We start from the raw sequence: 16,802 nt of genomic DNA, 5'->3' as shown, positions 1-16,802 counted from the left end.
TTATTTTGATAGTGTTACATTAATGTTAAGCTTGAAAGGAGGTGATGATGTTTGTTAAGGTCATTATGAAAAATCAAAAACTGTGACACACTGACATGGTGGTATTAATCTAAAGCAATACTTTCAGCAGGAGGATGTGACTCTGAGCCATGACTGGATGAGCCATTCACTCACATCTTACAGATTTTGACTATGCTGGGGGTAGTAGTACTTCAAAACATCCATCCAACATCCCTGAACTTGTCTTCACTAATGACCATAATAAGAATCCTTGTCCTCACAGACATCATCACAACAGTAAACTCAACCCTAAACCCCTTTACAAAGATTTTATATTAAATGAAAAGCAGAAATTTCATCCTGGGCTTTTTCAGATCCTTTATTTCAGTTACTACCAACCTGATTTAAAAACAGGACAAAGTAACAGTTGTCTCACATTTTAATGCAGCCATGACTTTTATTTTGATATGCTGAAATAATATTTCTATAACCCACTTTTTTGTCTTTGTTTTGCTAAAAAAGCGATGATTATACTTTTTGTTTCTATGGGAATCATCCCGAGTTGCTCACGTTTTGATTCAAGGGAAAGATAATGAAAAGAAAAACTGTTTGGTAAATAGTGTCAGTTAGACTGTAATTGCGTGTTGTCTGCCTTCGAAAATGATTCATGTTGTGGGATAACAAAGATAAACGTTTTTGCCAAAGGGGTCAAAACATTCGTACCCAACATATCCGAAGTAGCTCATTAATGTGCAAAATACGCATGCAAATGCGTCATGAAGAATAAGCCAAAATTCACCAGGCAAACTCAATACTGCATTCAAAGCAACAGATGACCTCTCATCACTCCGCTCTTGGCCAGTTTATCCCTATATTATACGTTCCCATTTGGCGTTTCCATGGTTTAAGCGTAAATCATGGCTTTGCGCACGAAAACGCATGCATAAATGGGCTCCATGTGATTGATATTCACCAGAGGACTATGGCTAAATTAACATCGCCCTTATGTATTGTCAAAGTGAAAATGAGCCATGGACAAAATGACATGAATAAATCTACTTTCGCCCCTTCTCCTCCCTACATGGCCGCGGAGAAAATTGCATATCAATCTTAGGAGGACATGAGACAAGCGCTTATTTTTACTTTGTGCCGTGGCCTCTGCCTGACACTGAAGGACATAGCAAACGCCATTTCAGCCGAATAATAATGGACCAGCGGGGTATTTTGCGCCTAACATTGAGTTGTCTCTTTGAGGCGCGGTGACGTAGGAGGTTATAATGCCGAGCGTAATTAATGCCATTTATCACTTGTTTGATTTTGTCACTGCCTCCACCGACAGGGCTCACATTCGCGAGCCATTAACCAATGGGAGAGCCGGAGCCCTTTGTGACCAAGTACAGGCACGTGGCTTACACCTGCAGGCTCCATTGTGTGTGTGTGTGTGTGTGTGTGTGTGTGTGTGTGTGTGTGTGTGTGTGTGTGTGTGTGTGTGTGTGTGTGTTTGTGAGAGAGAGAGAGAGAGAGAGAGAGAGAGAGCGAGAAACATCTTACTCATCTTGACTTTGCTACTTTTTAACGTTTTTGTCCGGATATAAAAGTTGTTTTGATATCCGGCTATTGTGTTTACATACTTTTTGTTTTTAAGTAATATATGAAGTGATCAAAGGTGATTTAAAAAAACGTCTCTTCTTTAAATTTGTGGAAAAGTACATTTACAATTCACTAACAAGAGCAGCTTCTCTTGCTCCCGTTTTCCACACCCCAAAGGCGCGCCAGGTGAGAATAAACTCGTTATACTTCGTTCTGCTTAGTTGAACACGGCATCAGTGTTTATTTACAATAGAAGATCTTCAATAATTCGTATAATGAGGCGCAAAGGCGCACACAATAGTGCTCACAATGGGGCGTTGTGCTCCCCATTTCGCAGGAGATGGGCTTTTTGATTGGCCTGTGTGCGCCATGAAAAACACAGTTGGGGATACAACTAGTCTACAACCCCAGGTTTCATTTAGATTGATCTCAATCGGGCAATAAGAATTTTGACCCCGTCTCATTGTCTTGCTGACTTTCCCCAGGCTGTATTTCAAAGTGTCTATACCCTTTGAGTGAATTGCCACCCCCACCCCCTCCTTTCCCTCAGCTCCAGGCACTCTGGGCCATTGGGTAAAAGCAGAGTACGCAAAAGAAACAATGCATGGATGAAACGTAATATTAATCTCCCTGCCTTGAATGCACACAAAGCGCCGTGGAAGGTGCGCGTTTATAATGGTTGGTGAGTGTTCGCCCAGCTGCGCAATTTTCTCCCGTGTGCCCAACCAAGTCGGGAAAAGGTCATGCAGGGGCTTTGAATAAAAGAGAAGCTCCCTCGTTTGCTCAATTAGCGCCGCTGCTGACACACACAGACGCACACGCAATATCAGCTAAAGAACCAAGCCACTGCAAAAACATATAATATAAATAGATTAATCTTTATTTATAAAACTTGTTTTACACAAAATATATCTGTTAAAATCAAATATTTACATTTTAGGCTACGGGAAGCTGAGAGTGCATACATTAATAAATGTCTCCTTGACAACTATTTTTAAAAAAAAGACATACACACACAAATAAACTACAGGCAGTAGCCTTGATGTTGCTGCCCAGTCACACAACTCATACATGCCAGCTCGCCGCCCCGCTGACAGCTGGTTGTCAAAACACTGTCAGGAAAAAAAAGTGGCAGTGAACGTTCTGCTACAACACTGTTTGACTGTATGTACAAAAATATGTCTTCGTGTTAAAACAGTTTGTTGTATGGTACAGCTTTGTTATGAAAGGAGAGGACACGTACATCACGAAAAAAAGAAAAACAAAAGTCTGTTGACGCATCTTTTATGTTGTACATCTTCAACAGATGTGGCAGCTGAGGAAGGCAGTCCGGGTCTGATGAACTACTGACGAACAGATCTTGTAGACAGCGCCGTCCCTGCAGAGTCTGCTGTGTCACATTTTAATTGCACTTATTCAAACAGTTTTTTTTACTTCCACGCGTCAACGTGTCCAATTCCCTCCTTCCTGTGAGGACTACGCTCTATGCAACAAGATGCTCCCTCTCTCACGCATTCATACTCATTCTCCCTGTTTGTCACTATTGCTTTGCTCCTGCAGAAGCAGCCCGAGTGAGGGAGGCAACAGATCACTTGGAAGCACAGAGAGCAAGACAGATCTGATGCCTTTATCGAGTCTTTCGAAGCATTTCTGGAAGAAGTCAGACGCTTTTCTTCTTTTTTTTGCGCGCACACGCTGCTATGCGGTTCATTTACATGACAGCCTCAGTACCTGTCAAACCAAGTTGTGAAGTCCAATAACTCCTGTTCCTCTGAGCTCAGAGGCTCATAGCCACCTTCATCTGATGAGTAGGTGGAGTGAGGCGACTCCGGGTCGGCAGAGTAGCTGTTGGAGAGTGTCGGGGATGGCAGTCCACACTGGAAAGCAGCCGACACCGCGTCGTGTTCGTCTAGAAGTTGCTGTAAAGCTCTGATGTACTCCACCGCGGACCTCAGCGTCTCCACTTTGCTCATCTTCTTGTTGGCGGCGCCGTTTGGCACATGCTGACGCAGAGTCTGGAAGCCCATGTTAACCTGTTTGACCCGGTTCCTCTCTCTTTCGTTCCGCCTGGCCACGGCCACAGGCTGCTGCTGGGGGATGGAGTAGCCGAGGCCGTTGAAGCTCAGGCGACGCTTGCAGCGCAGGAGCTCCGGAGAGCTGGAGCGCTGTCTCTTCAGCACCTTGGCTTTGCTTTGGTAGCCGGCAACGTTGGTGTTCTGGTGCACAGCGCTCACCGAGCAGTCCTGGGCCGGGGCGTGCAGGCTGATGCTGGCGCGTCTTTCGCTAAGTCCAAAGGTGAATGCAGTCTGCGTGGTGGTGATGGTCGCGGTTTCCATCTCGCAAAGAGGGACAGCCTGAAACTTGTGGCAGGAGGAGAGGAGTTGGCAGTGTACAGCTCTCGTGTCCTTCGCGTGGGGACCGTGTGGCTAACTGTAGTCCAAGTCTCTCTTGACTGCTTACTCCACGAGCCGATCTGACCCAAACTTTGGCAGCACTCCTCTTTTTCAACACGCGCCTCCAACACACACCCCACCCACCCCTTTTTTGAGACGCACGCTTCGTCGCGAGGCCCCGCCCCCGCTGTGTGATTCTTCTGCACACCGACTCCCCCGGGCCAGGCGCGTGGCTCCGGGAGCTCAATAAACAATCCCGGGCTTTCACTGCGCCGGGAGCACGCGCTGGGCTCATTTACATTCCAATGTCTCTAACTTGAAGGCCCATTGGTCGATTCAAACGGTCTGCAACCGTGCGAAAAGAAAGAAAGGGAGGAAAAAAAGACAGAGAAAGAAGAAAAAAGAAGATAGAATGAAAAAGTGAATGGTGTGGTTCTTTGAAATGCCTTTTGAATTTGACAATGTACCTCTGGCAAGTCTTCAAATTATCAGTCTTACCCCCCCTTCCAGCTCTTTACAATCGCAAATACCAAGGACGCTCTCTGCTGTATCCAGGCTACAGCTTTGCAAACTGCAAGCGTGTCTCTGAACACAGTTAAAAAAAACTCGCGGAGACGCGATTCATGAGATGATTGTGAAAGGAAATATAATATTACTGCTACCTCTCGAGTCTGTGCGCTGCAGGTCCACTTTGTTTGCGCTTAATCGACAGGCTATCCCGGAAAAATCTTTTTCAGATGCACGACATCTCTTCATTTCCCATCTGTGTTTTAAAAAAGATTCCCTTATGTCATAATAATCCCATTTACGTCTGTAGGAGGATACAGGCTAGATGAACCCAAACCCAAATGTGCTGGTGCACGGATGCAACATTTCAGCACCACAGCGTGACTGGACAGCTTCATGCAACCATTTTCTTCTAAACTGAAGCCTTTTGTTTGTTTGTTTGTTTTATTTGAATTTAGTTTCATTCAGCATCGACTCGAATCTTAGAAATATATTTTGTATGTGTAAAACTTTCCTTAACAGCAAAAACACCAACAACTCGGCGTGGAAACGGAGAGTTTTGCATCGTGTTTTTCTAAAGGACATTTGCAGCATCTGGCGGTGAAAAATAGCAACTACATCATCCAAAGCCACTTTACACTTTTGAAGAAAACGAAATTCCCTGATAGTTTTCCCCCCTCTGTGCCCAGATTGCGCTTTTCTACTGTACTATGTGGCTACATTTAGTTTACACTTACATTACATGTTAGTTAAGGCAAAGTGACTTCTTGTTCGAGATTTCTGGGACAGAATCTGAAATTCGTACTCGGGGCCCGCTGTTATTATCGCTCCACTATCAGCATTGCGTCATCCAATACCGGAGGGTAGAGTCACACCCGGTTACCCTAAGCCTGTTTATTGGCTCACATTCAGCTGGAACTTCCATGAGAGAATTCACAATCATTTTATTGTCGTTTTTTAATAACATTTTATGTCATTATGTATGTGTATGTTTGGGGTTTTTTTTGCATTTTGTGTTTACTAGCGTTATTATTTTCTAATATCCATCCATCCATCCATTCGCTTCCGCTTCTCCTTTTCAGGGTCGCCGGGGGCGCTGGAGCCTATCCCAGCTGTCATAGGGCGAGAGGCGGGGTACACCCTGGACAGGTCGCCAGTCTGTTGCAGGGCCAACACACAGGGGCAGACAACCATTCGCACTCACATTCACTCGCACATTCACACCTGATGGTATTTTCTAATATTTAAATGTATTTGATTATCTGAAATATTTAAGGATGACACACATAGAAAAAAAACAGGAAATCACGATGGGGTAAAGTTTATTTTACACCACTAAATATAAATAAAAGCTTAAGTGGGTTCACTTTGGGGACTTTCTAAACCTGCCTTAAGAATCCATACACTCCTGCATTCATATGCTTGAGTGCCATATAATAATCAGCTGTGTTTTGATGTTGTTAATTGTATATGCGTATTTTCCATGTAATATAATATAATTACACGGTGATAAACATAATAACCTGCCTTTTCCAGCTTGAAGGATAGCGTCTTGTAGCCTATGGAAAAACCCCGGTGTGGTGCCAAGGTTTCGCTTCTCTCCGTAAAAACAGCAGGGGGCGCCGAGTGAACGCTCTGTAAGAACAAGTTCATTCAGCACGGTCACTGCCACGACTGATCTGTGGACCTTAATAACCTCATTTTAGGGGAAGTCATATAATCCATACTGTATGCTGCTTTCTCGCTTTGAGACATCGTTAAATAAATAAAAAAAAAACATCCTGCATCATACCTCCAGGATTTTAGTTTCTGTTCTGAACAAACTGCTTTTGTTTTGAGACACGCTTTCATTGGAACCTACAGTGCAAGTCAGTCTTGGCTCAGCATAAGTCTGACTTCCTGACATAGTGCTGATTAGGCATATCAAACATTATTAAAAATTATATTAGAAACCATCTTAGAGCAAAATTGTAGAATATGAAATCTGTTTCAAAGGGCACCATTCAAAGGGCTGTCACTGGGCTGGACAACTGCCCAAAAGACGCACCTGATCACAGGATATTATTAGAGCATTATCAATTAACCAACAATGACACAGGGCTGGAAAAGAGGTATCCTATAAATGATCCTAAAACAAGCAATATACAAAAGGATGGACAACAATTGCCAGAACTCTGTGTGTGTATAATACAATGCAACTCAATAAAGGCAAACATCGTAGCCAGTAAATCAATAAATCTTGAATCAACAAATGCTATCTTCTTGGAATATCAACCCATGTTCATACAGCTTCAGGTGAAAACTCATTCACCTGTAAGGGCGTGTCTGTTTACGAAAAAGCGGTGGTTTTCTTTTTTTCAATCAAACCGCTTTACTTCAGTGTATCAACACCCCCGCAAGTCTGTTTATTTTTCTTACTTACAATACGAAGTACGTGCGTGTATGTGGCATGATAGAGCACACAGAGAGAAAGAATGCAAAACAGAGAGATGAATGAATGTGTGTGTGTGTGTGTGTGTGTGTGTGTGTGTGTGTGTGTGTGTGTGTGTGCGCGTGTGTGTGTGTGTGTGTGTGTGTGTGTGGGAGTGGGGGCAGAATCTATGTTTAAAATTCCCAGTAGAAATCCCCTTTAAAAGCATAACAGGTCTGACTTGAAATGCACCTGCTTAACACAAGTTTGTCTTTCAAGGACAAGCTGAGTGCTTCTTATGTTGTTCGTATGTTATCTCTCAAACGTGGGAATGATCTGCTGTTGTGTTCTGCAGATGAGTCAAAATATTACCCTTGAATTATGCATAAACTAGCAAAATAGGATGTGACAATCTGTGTTCTGTGTCAATATCAAAGCCAGATCCTTCCTGATTAGCTTCTTTGAGCCTTGGGGGGGGGGGGTCTACAAGGTCCAACTACAAGGACTACACACAGTTTTCAGTGAGCAAGAAAAGAGAAGTGCTCCATCTACAGCATGAATCACTTCCTTATTCCTGACACAGATGCTCGGCCCTGAGAGCTATATTCCCTAAAAAGTGAGAATGTCAGCAACCCAATCTGTGGTCAGAACATGGTTGTGCAATCTGAAGATGTAAAGTATCTAAAGCGCACAAAGAAACTGACATTTTGTGCTGGGATTGTGGGTGAAAGGTAGAAAGGGTTCCTAGGAGGATAAGGTGAAGAAATTACCTTTCAGTTAGTTTTTTGTGCACAGAGAAATTCTAAAAACACAACAGCGGAAAGAGGAAATGATGCCTGTGTTGGATCAAGTAGCTCAACAAAGGTTTATTCTTCAATAACGCAAACTACAATGCATGCAGCTGAGACGCCCCCAAAGCAGTATCACTGTCAGGTTATTAATATTCTTTCTGATTCTACCGCATGACACAAGTCTGTACAACACCTGCAGAACTTTGACTCAGAAAGTCTCAAACACAGAGACACGCAGCTTTTAATACACACTGTGGGGTATTCACTGGTGGATTTATTTTTCTGAACTCACTGGAACTTGGTGGTTTCAAGGGGGACTCGTTTAGCAAGAGTTTAAAAAAGTACAGACAAGGTGAAACCATTCAATAATGTAGACGATTCAGAAAATCAGAAACATGTCAGGTATCTGAGTCAAACTGCTTAAGTGATGTTTAGCAGTTGCTAAATCATATGATACGTGTGAAAGGTTAACATATATTGCTATTTGATATTCTGACACACTATAATGAAAACATTCACCCTGTTATATAATATAGCGTGTGCACTAGTGTAATTTGTATATCTCTGTTTACACATTATTAATGTTAAAATGTACAACAACACTTGCATTTATTCAGCATCATATATGTGTAGAAATCTTTGAATACACCAGATTTTTCATATTTAATAAACTGGCAATGTTTACATAACACTGAAATGCATAACTCATAAATCCATGGAAGTGATGTATAGAGTCTACTTGATCAGTTTAAAGTTTATGGTATACAATAAAAATTGTCCTAAAGCTTTGTATTGATAAGGTTTTCAAATATGACTCTACTACTGTTGATACTATGTACATTACCAGCCACTGTTCAACTATTTGCTAACACAAGTATCCAGTCCAAACAGCAAACATCAAGACAGCCTGATGAAGTCCAAACCATGCATCAGAATGGAGAAGGTGATTACAGTGACTTTGAACATGTCACGTGTATCGGTGCAAAACAGCCTGTTCTAAGTATTTCAAAAATGCTGTTCTATTGTAATTTTCATGCACAATCATCTCTAGGGCTTACAGAAGATGCCCAGAATATAAGAAAGTTAGTGAGTGGCAGTTCTCTGGGTGAAACTGGCTTGTTGGTGTCAGAGGTAAGAGGAGAATGGCCAAACTGCTTTAAGCTGAGAAGAAGGCTTGTTACACTCACTTGTTACAACCAAGGTGTGCAGAAGAGCCTCTATGATTGCAGAGCACTTCATACCTTGAAGCAGATACAGGAAACCAAGGTTACAATATGCACAGGCTCACCAAAATTGAACGATAGAAGATGGGGAAATGTTGCTGTTGGGTCTCAGTTTCTGCAGTGACATTCAGATGAATGCCAAAATTTTAGACTTAAACTACATGAAAGTATGGCTCCATCCTGCCTTGTATCAAGAGTTCAGGCTAGCGGCGATGCTGTTGGTGGTGTAATGTATGGAGCAGGGGCGATTTTAGCCCATTTTTGGGGGTGCTGAAGCACCCCCAAAAATGAATCAAGGCACCTCCACAGATTTCTTACTTCTTTTTTTTTTACTTTTTTTTGACAATATTTGCTGTTTGTGTGACACACTACTAAAAATATAAAAAGCATACAGTACTTGGTTGAGACGTAACATTTTAACAACAAAAGTATAGAAATCCCCCCTCCTAAAATGGTTTGCTCCAGCTCGCCTCTCCCCTACTCTGACTCTAGAGCTCCGTCTGCCAGAGCCATGGTGGCTACTGGGAGTTTCCCCCCACAGAGGGACAAAAGGACCCCCTGATGATCCTCTAATCGCCTGAGCCAAGGTGTGGAACTGGGTGTGGGTCCCAATCAGCCAGAGTTTCGGGTGAGTTCATTGTGAAACCTGGCCCCACCTTATCATGCGAATTCCTGAGGTCAGATGGCCCAGGATGTGAGTGGGTGTTAAGGCGTCTGGGAAGGATCTCAAAACTGGATTATAGATGGCAGAGAGTTGGTGTCGTAAACCACTGCCTCTGTTCAAAGATGGCCGCTCACAGTGGACATAGATGCTTCTTTCACTCCTCTTTCAAACCATCTGTCCTCCCCACCTTAGAACTGAAGAAGCTTCTCGGATGAGAGGTGAAACATCTTCAAGTAACTTAAAGAAGTCCAGACGCTTTTCTTTGCAAGCTCATCAGATTTGATGGTTTTGTTACAGACTTTGAAAAAGTGTTTTGCTTTTCTTTCACAAATGTGGGATTAAATTGTTAAAATGTACAAAACAGTGACGTCATGTTTTGAGACGAGGACCCAGGCACAGAGAGACGTGATGAATTTAAGAATCTTATGATTTAATAAAGAAATTTGCAGACTTGCACAGAGAGGGTAAAATTATGATGACTGATAATGGAGACAAAGACAACAGACGATGAGGACAGGGAGGAACAGGGGTTTAAATGCACCAAGGAGACAGTCAGAGAGAACCCGGGACAACTGGAGACATTTAAGGATGCAGGGACTGACAGAGATGGGGAAGAAGTCTCATCGTGATGAGTAAAGTTTATCTTGCCTGGCTGGGCAGCTCTCCTGGGTGCTCAGCACCCCCAAAGCTCTGATCCTAGAATCGCCCCTGGTATGGAGGATATGCCAGCACTGGTTATAAGGCTGTTACTGTCTAATTCTTTTTTTTTTTTTTCATTAGATGAATGTGAAATTTCAGCTAGAATTTGTGGTGATGTGGACAGAGTCTTCAAAACTCTCCAAAATGTCACTGATATATATATTATAGAGCCTAGGTTTGTAGACCACATGATCGCAGAATAGGTCACGTTTGGAACGATCCACCGGTTATCATATCTGAGCCTTGGATGTAGGCCGTTAATAATACGCTAAATGATGCATATTTTTAATCAGATGCACGTGAATTTTCGTGACACTGGTGAAACTCCCAGCTGATCACTATAACTGAGCGTGACCCAAAGTTTCAGCGGGCAAAAAACTCTTCGAGCAAGCATTTAACTATGGGACAGTAAGCCTATGGGATGATGTAATGATTCTGACGGGGTGATGAAATAGTTACTCCAGTCCCGTGTTTCCCCGCGTCGGGAGCGCGCACTGAGCAGGGAGAGCGTATCCGGTTGCGCCTGGCTCAGATTCCAAACAACCAGACGCGGAAGTAGTGATGTGTTACTTTTGTGTAAAAGTGAAAGATGGGTTTCGTTACATTACCGTTCGGGTTTTGGTTACAACAGACACTGATATATCATTACGGATTATGAAGAGATAAGAGAATAGGAGGAGAATCGTTAACGCTCAATATACCAATTTCTCAACATGTAAACAGCTCTAGTCGTTTTCAGACGTCCTATAAAAATACTATTTGCTCGGATTTTTGCACATCGCCAAAGGTTATGTCTGCTGAGCACATGACTGAAAACAATTGTCAACTGTCTATTTATTTTTATAAAACAGATTTCTGTAGCTAAAACACAGAAATCCCCCTTCCCCCAGATAGACCACATGATTGAATACTGGTCGAATGGATATACAAGTGTTTTGGGTTTTCTTCAAAAAAGAAGTCGGTATTTTGACATTTTTCATTCATCCAGGCTGCAAGGCCTCCTTGTCATCACCATAATCTCCAGCTCACTGCACAGATTCTGTATCAGATTGAATATGACGGTCTGGCTGGGCCGCTCCAAAATGTTTACGTTACTTCCAGTCAGAAGACAACTTTAAGCCTCCATACGGCAGGGCGATGAAGCATTTGGGGCTCTATGTTTGTGTTGCCTATTTGCACAGTAGACACGAAACCTGTTTATGTTATATTCTCTTCTATTAAAAAAACACCCCTTCTCACTGCAAAGTGCGCGCTCCCGACGCAAGAGAAACAAATTTCGCTTGGCACGCAGCCAGCGACTTTCAGATCTCTCCCAGTAATCTCCAGCAAGAAATTCCATTATACAAACCCACTAACACGCCCATTACATCCGGTCGGCGAGGCTGTCTTGCAATTTCTGTGTAAGAAGCAAACACTCTCAGTCACCCGTGCCTCGAAAATCCCACGCCGGTGATGCTTCCACCCTCTGAAGGAGGGACTTATAAATGGAGTATAAATGTTAGAGGACGTGTTCGGGAAAATCAGACCGACGGCTTTACAGAGAATCGGTGAAATGCAAAGGTAAGAAGAAACCCGTCTTGTTTTTCTCCCTTGCACATTTAATAGTTAACATTACTGCGGTTTATTGCTGTAGAATAAATCTGCAGCTTCCAGTTTTAGGAGTTTCTTTTTGAATGTCCTTAGATTTCCCCTTGTGCGCTCGTAAGCCGTCTCTTTATTCACGGTTGTTGTCGCTGTAGAACAGCACTGACCTGTCGCGTTTCCCTTCAGCTTCCCAAAACCTCAGTTCTCCAACTGGCTATTAGAGCAGGTGGAAACGGGCCAGTATGCTGGCCTGTGCTATGTTGCAACAAACAAGTTCAGAGTCCCCTGGAAGCACAACTCCAGAAAAGACTGCAGTGACGAGGACAGTAAAATCTTCCGGGTAAGTTTATTGCCAGATTAACCTTTGTTATCCGTGCGATCAGATAAAAGGCTTAAAATGACTATGTTGACATTTTTACTGAAATAATAAGCTACTACATTCATGAGTAAGCGACTTACAAACTAAGCGTGTGCTTTAAATAGTTCCAAAAATAGTTTTGTCGTGTTATTATTACTATCAGGCTGGAGTTGTTTAGCTTGTTGCAGCTGTTCCCAGAGGCAGTTATAGCATACCATCTCTAGTGGTGACACTTGATCTTGAGTCAAAGAAATCCTGTACTAATACATTTGATGTGCAAAACCACAGCTTGTTTTCATACTTAGAGCACAATTATACTCCGGTGCCAGTATTAAAGGAATTCTACAGATTTCAGTAGTGTCTAAATTTTTCATAAACAGCCACTTCTTCTTAGATGTGAAATGCAAATAGTGTGTAAAACAATTAGGAGGTGCACGTGAAGTCTAATGTGTGTAATTATCTCATAAAATGTATAGTAAGTCTGAATTTTCTACCCAGCTGTCATTATGTTTACACCTCTCGGCATTTCCTCCATAGGCTTGGGCAGTAGCAAGTGGGAAAATTAATGAGTTCCCTAATGACAAAGCCAGGTGGAAAACCAACTTCCGCTGTGCTCTGAACAACCTCTCTGTGCGCTTCAAGATGGTAAAAGATAACTCCAAGAATTCTGACGACCCACATAAAGTCTATGAGATTATCAACACTGCACGTAAGCTAATTGTCACTTAAACCGAGATTCTGGGGTAAAACCGTTCCAAGTTTGAATGTATAAATAACGCAGATCTTTCATCTTTCCCTGAAGAAAACCAAGACGGTCTGGCAACACGCGACCCTTGGGAGGGCAGTGACATTATACCAGATATATACAGCTCTTCCACAGAGTACCTCCTTTCAGCAAATGAGGTTCAGCATCACATAAAGCACACTTTCACTTCTCTTTGTTGGTGTAATCTCACTTGTCTTTGTGCTTCTGTCTAAATATTAACTGTTTCACTGCCTCTTCTCAATAAACAGCATGATCTGGTTAATAATTTGATGGCCTTGGGTCTTGGCAGCCAGCCAACAGGTAAAGTTTGTCGATTGCATTTGGTTTTCTGTGGTTTATAATGGAGCTTAATTGTAGTTTAAAATGATTTTACTGTCAAAACAGAGGAGCAACTGTGGACAGAGAACTATGGCCAGCAAAATCCACCCCCAACTGAAAGCTATCCTGTAGCAGCCGGAAACAACCAACAGCTTTTACCAGTTCAGCAAACCTGTTATGGAGGTATGTTTAGACAAATTTATCTTCCTAGATGAACGGTTTACTAAAAAATATGTGTACATAGTTACCCAAGAAGGAGGGATCTGTTGTCTATTAACTGTTTTGTTTTGTACAGTAACTCCTGCACCAGTACCTCAGCCGGGGCTATGTGAACTAGAGGTATCCATCCACTACAGGAAAAAAGAAATGGTAAAGATGACTTTGAACACTCCCAAACTGCAGCTCCACTACAACTCAGAGGCCCATGAGTATGACGCATTCAAACTCTGCTTCCCCTCCACTGACGGTCTGCTGGACCACAAACAGGTATAATCATTACATTAGCTAGATGCATGTTCTACACAGTTGTACCATCCAAGCAGACACTAGAAATTATTTTTTTATGTTACTTCAGGCATGAAGCTGACAGATTCTGATGTGATAAATAAAATTTGACTTTAGAATAGGACAGATGGATTTTACCCCTAATTTTAGGTACAGTATACTGCTGTGTGATGAAGCATTTTCATGTTTTACTCACCACAACCTTCTTATTACCAGATTGAATACACCAACCGCATACTCAATAGCATCCAGAGAGGTCTATTCTTGGAAGTGCAAGAAACTGGTATTTATGCCTGGAGGCAGGATAGATGCCATGTGTTTGCCAGCACCAGTGACCCTAGTTTGGCTAATGCAGAGCCAGCAAAGCTTCCCCAAAACACCATGGTGGAGCTCCTTAATTTTGAAAAGTTTGTGAATGGTAGGTGTAGATCTTTGCTCATTTATATATGTGTATATACACCATATACTGTCTGTGAAGGTTCTTAGTCATCTAGGTCATCATAGTCTAAGGAGCTTGGAAAGAAAAGCGTCTGGGCTTCTTTGAGTTGCTTGAAGACGTTTCACCTCGTAAGCCAACACCTCTTTTCAAACAGAGGTGGTGGCTCACGGCACCAACTGCCATCCATAATCCAGTTTTGAGATCCCTTCCCAGGCGCCTTAATGCCCACTCACATCCTGGGCCTTCTGACCTCTGGAAATCACATGATAGGGTGGCGCTTGGTTTCATAATGAGTTCACCCGAAAACTTGGCTGATTGTGACCTACACCCATTTTCACGCCTTGGCTCATGTGATTAGGTAGAGGATCATTAGGGGGTCCATTGTCCCTCCTGGGTGGACACTCCCATAGGGCTTAAATCTGGGACTCTCCACCATTTGACCTTAGAACTGAAGAAGCTTCTCGGATGACAGGTGAAACGTCTTAAAGCAACTTAAAGAAGACACTTTTCTTTTCAAGCTCCTTAGACTACTGAAGTAAAAATGGATTTCTTCCTTAAATAAATGACTCCTCCTGAATTTTGTTTCAGAATGGAAACAGTTTAAGGAGAACAATGGTAGATCTCCTGAATACACCATCACCATGTGCTTTGGAGAGAAGTTTCCAGATGGAAAACCGCTGGAGAAGAAGCTCATTGTAGTGAAGGTAACACCACCACCCGAGCCGTGCTTCACCTCAAAGACAGTCAGTTATTCGATTTAATTCAATTTTGTTTTATTTTCTTAGCAATAATTCATGAAAAAAGCACAGCTGGGTACTTCCACTGTAAGACAGAGACTGAACAAAAATAACCCCAAAATTCCCTTTGAGGAAACACCTGGCAACACTTGGCTTTTGGCTGCCACCTGGTGTGGGCTGCCAACTGCCTCAACCAGTTAAAGTTAGAGGGAAGAGGATTTAAAACAGACTACACACAATATAATAATAAAACAACTCGCATGTTGGGGAATCCAGCAATTGCAGATAAGACCATGCAGAATCAAGGGCTGAATGACAGGTAACAGTGAAGAAGACTAGACTAAAGGTGCTCTGTGCGTAATGGAATATGACCAGTCAGACCTTATAGTAATTAGGTTGTTTATTAGAAGTTATTAGCATAAGTTATCCTGGTCATCCAGACCTTTCTCGCTTCATGGTATGCTTGTAGTTTAACTACCCCAGTTGTTTCAGTGCGTTTCATCTGCATAGAAAAATGTATCCAGCACTTTCAGTAGCAAAAGAACCAATAACTGATATGAAAAAAAAATTATATATAGAAATAAAGTGTATATACAAGTTTGAATCAAATGTAAGCTTAATTGCATCTAGCATAAAAGCAGAAGGGTGCATAGTATAGTTATAGTTAGAAGTTTGGTGACAGAATGTTAGAGAGGCAATAGTTTCGACGTGCCGAGGAGGGATAGTGGATATACTGGAAAAAGAATGTTGAATGTCGACTTGCCAAGTAGGAGGACGTGTTTTATCTATAGCTATTGTTGCTTATCATCAGCTGTCACTTTCAATGGTTACTTTGTCATCAGCAGTTATGCAACTCTTTACCGTAAATCTTTCTCTCCATTTCTGCAGGTGGTACCTTTAATCTGTCGATATTTTCATGAGATGGCCCAGATGGAGGGAGCGTCGTCTCTTTACAGCTCCAACGTCAGCCTACAGATCTCACATAACAGCCTCTATGATCTCATCAACTCCTGCTTTCCCTTGCCAACAGCTGAAGACCCGATGCGGGATGCTGCACTTTTCCCGAACCAGATTTGAAATTTGATCTTTCACTGACTTTTATTTGAAACCACTTTAATTTCCTATGGGGTAATGGGACACGTGCTACACTAGGTTCTGAATCAGCTAAAAAGTTGGCCGCTCAGCAGCTGAATGTGATTGTGTTATAGCTGCCAATACTGCCATGTGCCTGCTTTTCACTACATGAGGAGAAATGCCCCATCTACTGCTGTACTGTTACATTACTAACCTCAGTTTAAAAATCGCTTTAGAACTGTCCAATTGTCTTTCATCTAATGTATTGTTAAACTGATATCATTCTATATTAAATGAAATTAATGCTCATTATGATGGTAAATCCATTCTGACAAGCTAAGTTTATATTACTGATTACATATTTATAGAACTACTGTGTGTATGTTTGAAGATAATGATGTATGTGTATAGTAATATTTTTGTGTCATACTGCCACTGGCTATATATGAGAAACTGACCAGCTATTCTTCTTTTCATCTTGCACTTTTTATACTGAATAAACTGCCATTTCCATACCCTTTGCTGTATATGAGTTATGCACAAAGGGTTATGTAAAATCTAAAATAGATTATTTTAAACTTGGTATAGTTTCGTGTAAAGCTAAGACCTCTCTTAATAAAATTTTAAAATAGTGTTGAAATAGTGTTGAAATAATGTTGAAAAAATCCCTAAAACACAACTGTAAAATAAACAGGACAGACTGTAAGTGAGTACTTGAAATAAACTAAGACAAACATCTCTTTGT

The 16,802-nt window shown here is 42.0% G+C and overlaps 2 protein-coding genes across 2 annotated transcripts; one reads left to right on the top strand and one right to left on the bottom strand.

Annotated features, from left to right (window-relative positions):
- Window positions 1-2,510: 2,510 nt before the first annotated feature.
- ascl1b (achaete-scute family bHLH transcription factor 1b) lies at window positions 2,511-4,080 on the bottom strand. The gene has a single exon (XM_006789569.3). The coding sequence runs from the start codon at window positions 3,924-3,926 to the stop codon at window positions 3,315-3,317; it is 612 nt and encodes a 203-aa protein (XP_006789632.1). The 5' UTR covers window positions 3,927-4,080; the 3' UTR covers window positions 2,511-3,314.
- A 7,505-nt stretch (window positions 4,081-11,585) lies between these two features.
- irf7 (interferon regulatory factor 7) lies at window positions 11,586-16,787 on the top strand. Its single transcript, XM_087842954.1, has 10 exons — window positions 11,586-11,837; window positions 12,048-12,201; window positions 12,757-12,928; window positions 13,022-13,122; window positions 13,234-13,285; window positions 13,370-13,486; window positions 13,599-13,789; window positions 14,024-14,225; window positions 14,835-14,950; window positions 15,872-16,787. The coding sequence occupies exons 1-10, from the start codon at window positions 11,773-11,775 to the stop codon at window positions 16,058-16,060; spliced, it is 1,359 nt and encodes a 452-aa protein (XP_087699080.1). The 5' UTR covers window positions 11,586-11,772; the 3' UTR covers window positions 16,061-16,787.
- Window positions 16,788-16,802: the final 15 nt, after the last annotated feature.

Source organism: Neolamprologus brichardi, chromosome 7, assembly GCF_056152115.1.
Source record: "Neolamprologus brichardi isolate AB-2024 chromosome 7, ASM5615211v1, whole genome shotgun sequence".
NCBI lineage: Eukaryota > Metazoa > Chordata > Actinopteri > Cichliformes > Cichlidae > Neolamprologus > Neolamprologus brichardi.
This window is presented reverse-complemented; position numbering and strand designations above follow the sequence as displayed.

What these genes read in the sequence shown, in the direction of transcription:
- irf7 (XM_087842954.1), top strand. Translation starts at nt 11,773, where the DNA reads ATGTTAGAGGACGTGTTCGGGAAAATCAGACCGACGGCTTTACAGAGA. An exon ending in TCAGCAAACCTGTTATGGAG is followed by an intron (nt 13,487 to 13,598) that starts GTATGTTTAGAC and finishes TGTTTTGTACAG; the next exon opens with TAACTCCTGCACCAGTACCT. An exon ending in TTTTGAAAAGTTTGTGAATG is followed by an intron (nt 14,226 to 14,834) that starts GTAGGTGTAGAT and finishes ATTTTGTTTCAG; the next exon opens with AATGGAAACAGTTTAAGGAG.
- ascl1b (XM_006789569.3), bottom strand. Translation starts at nt 3,926, where the DNA reads ATGGAAACCGCGACCATCACCACCACGCAGACTGCATTCACCTTTGGA.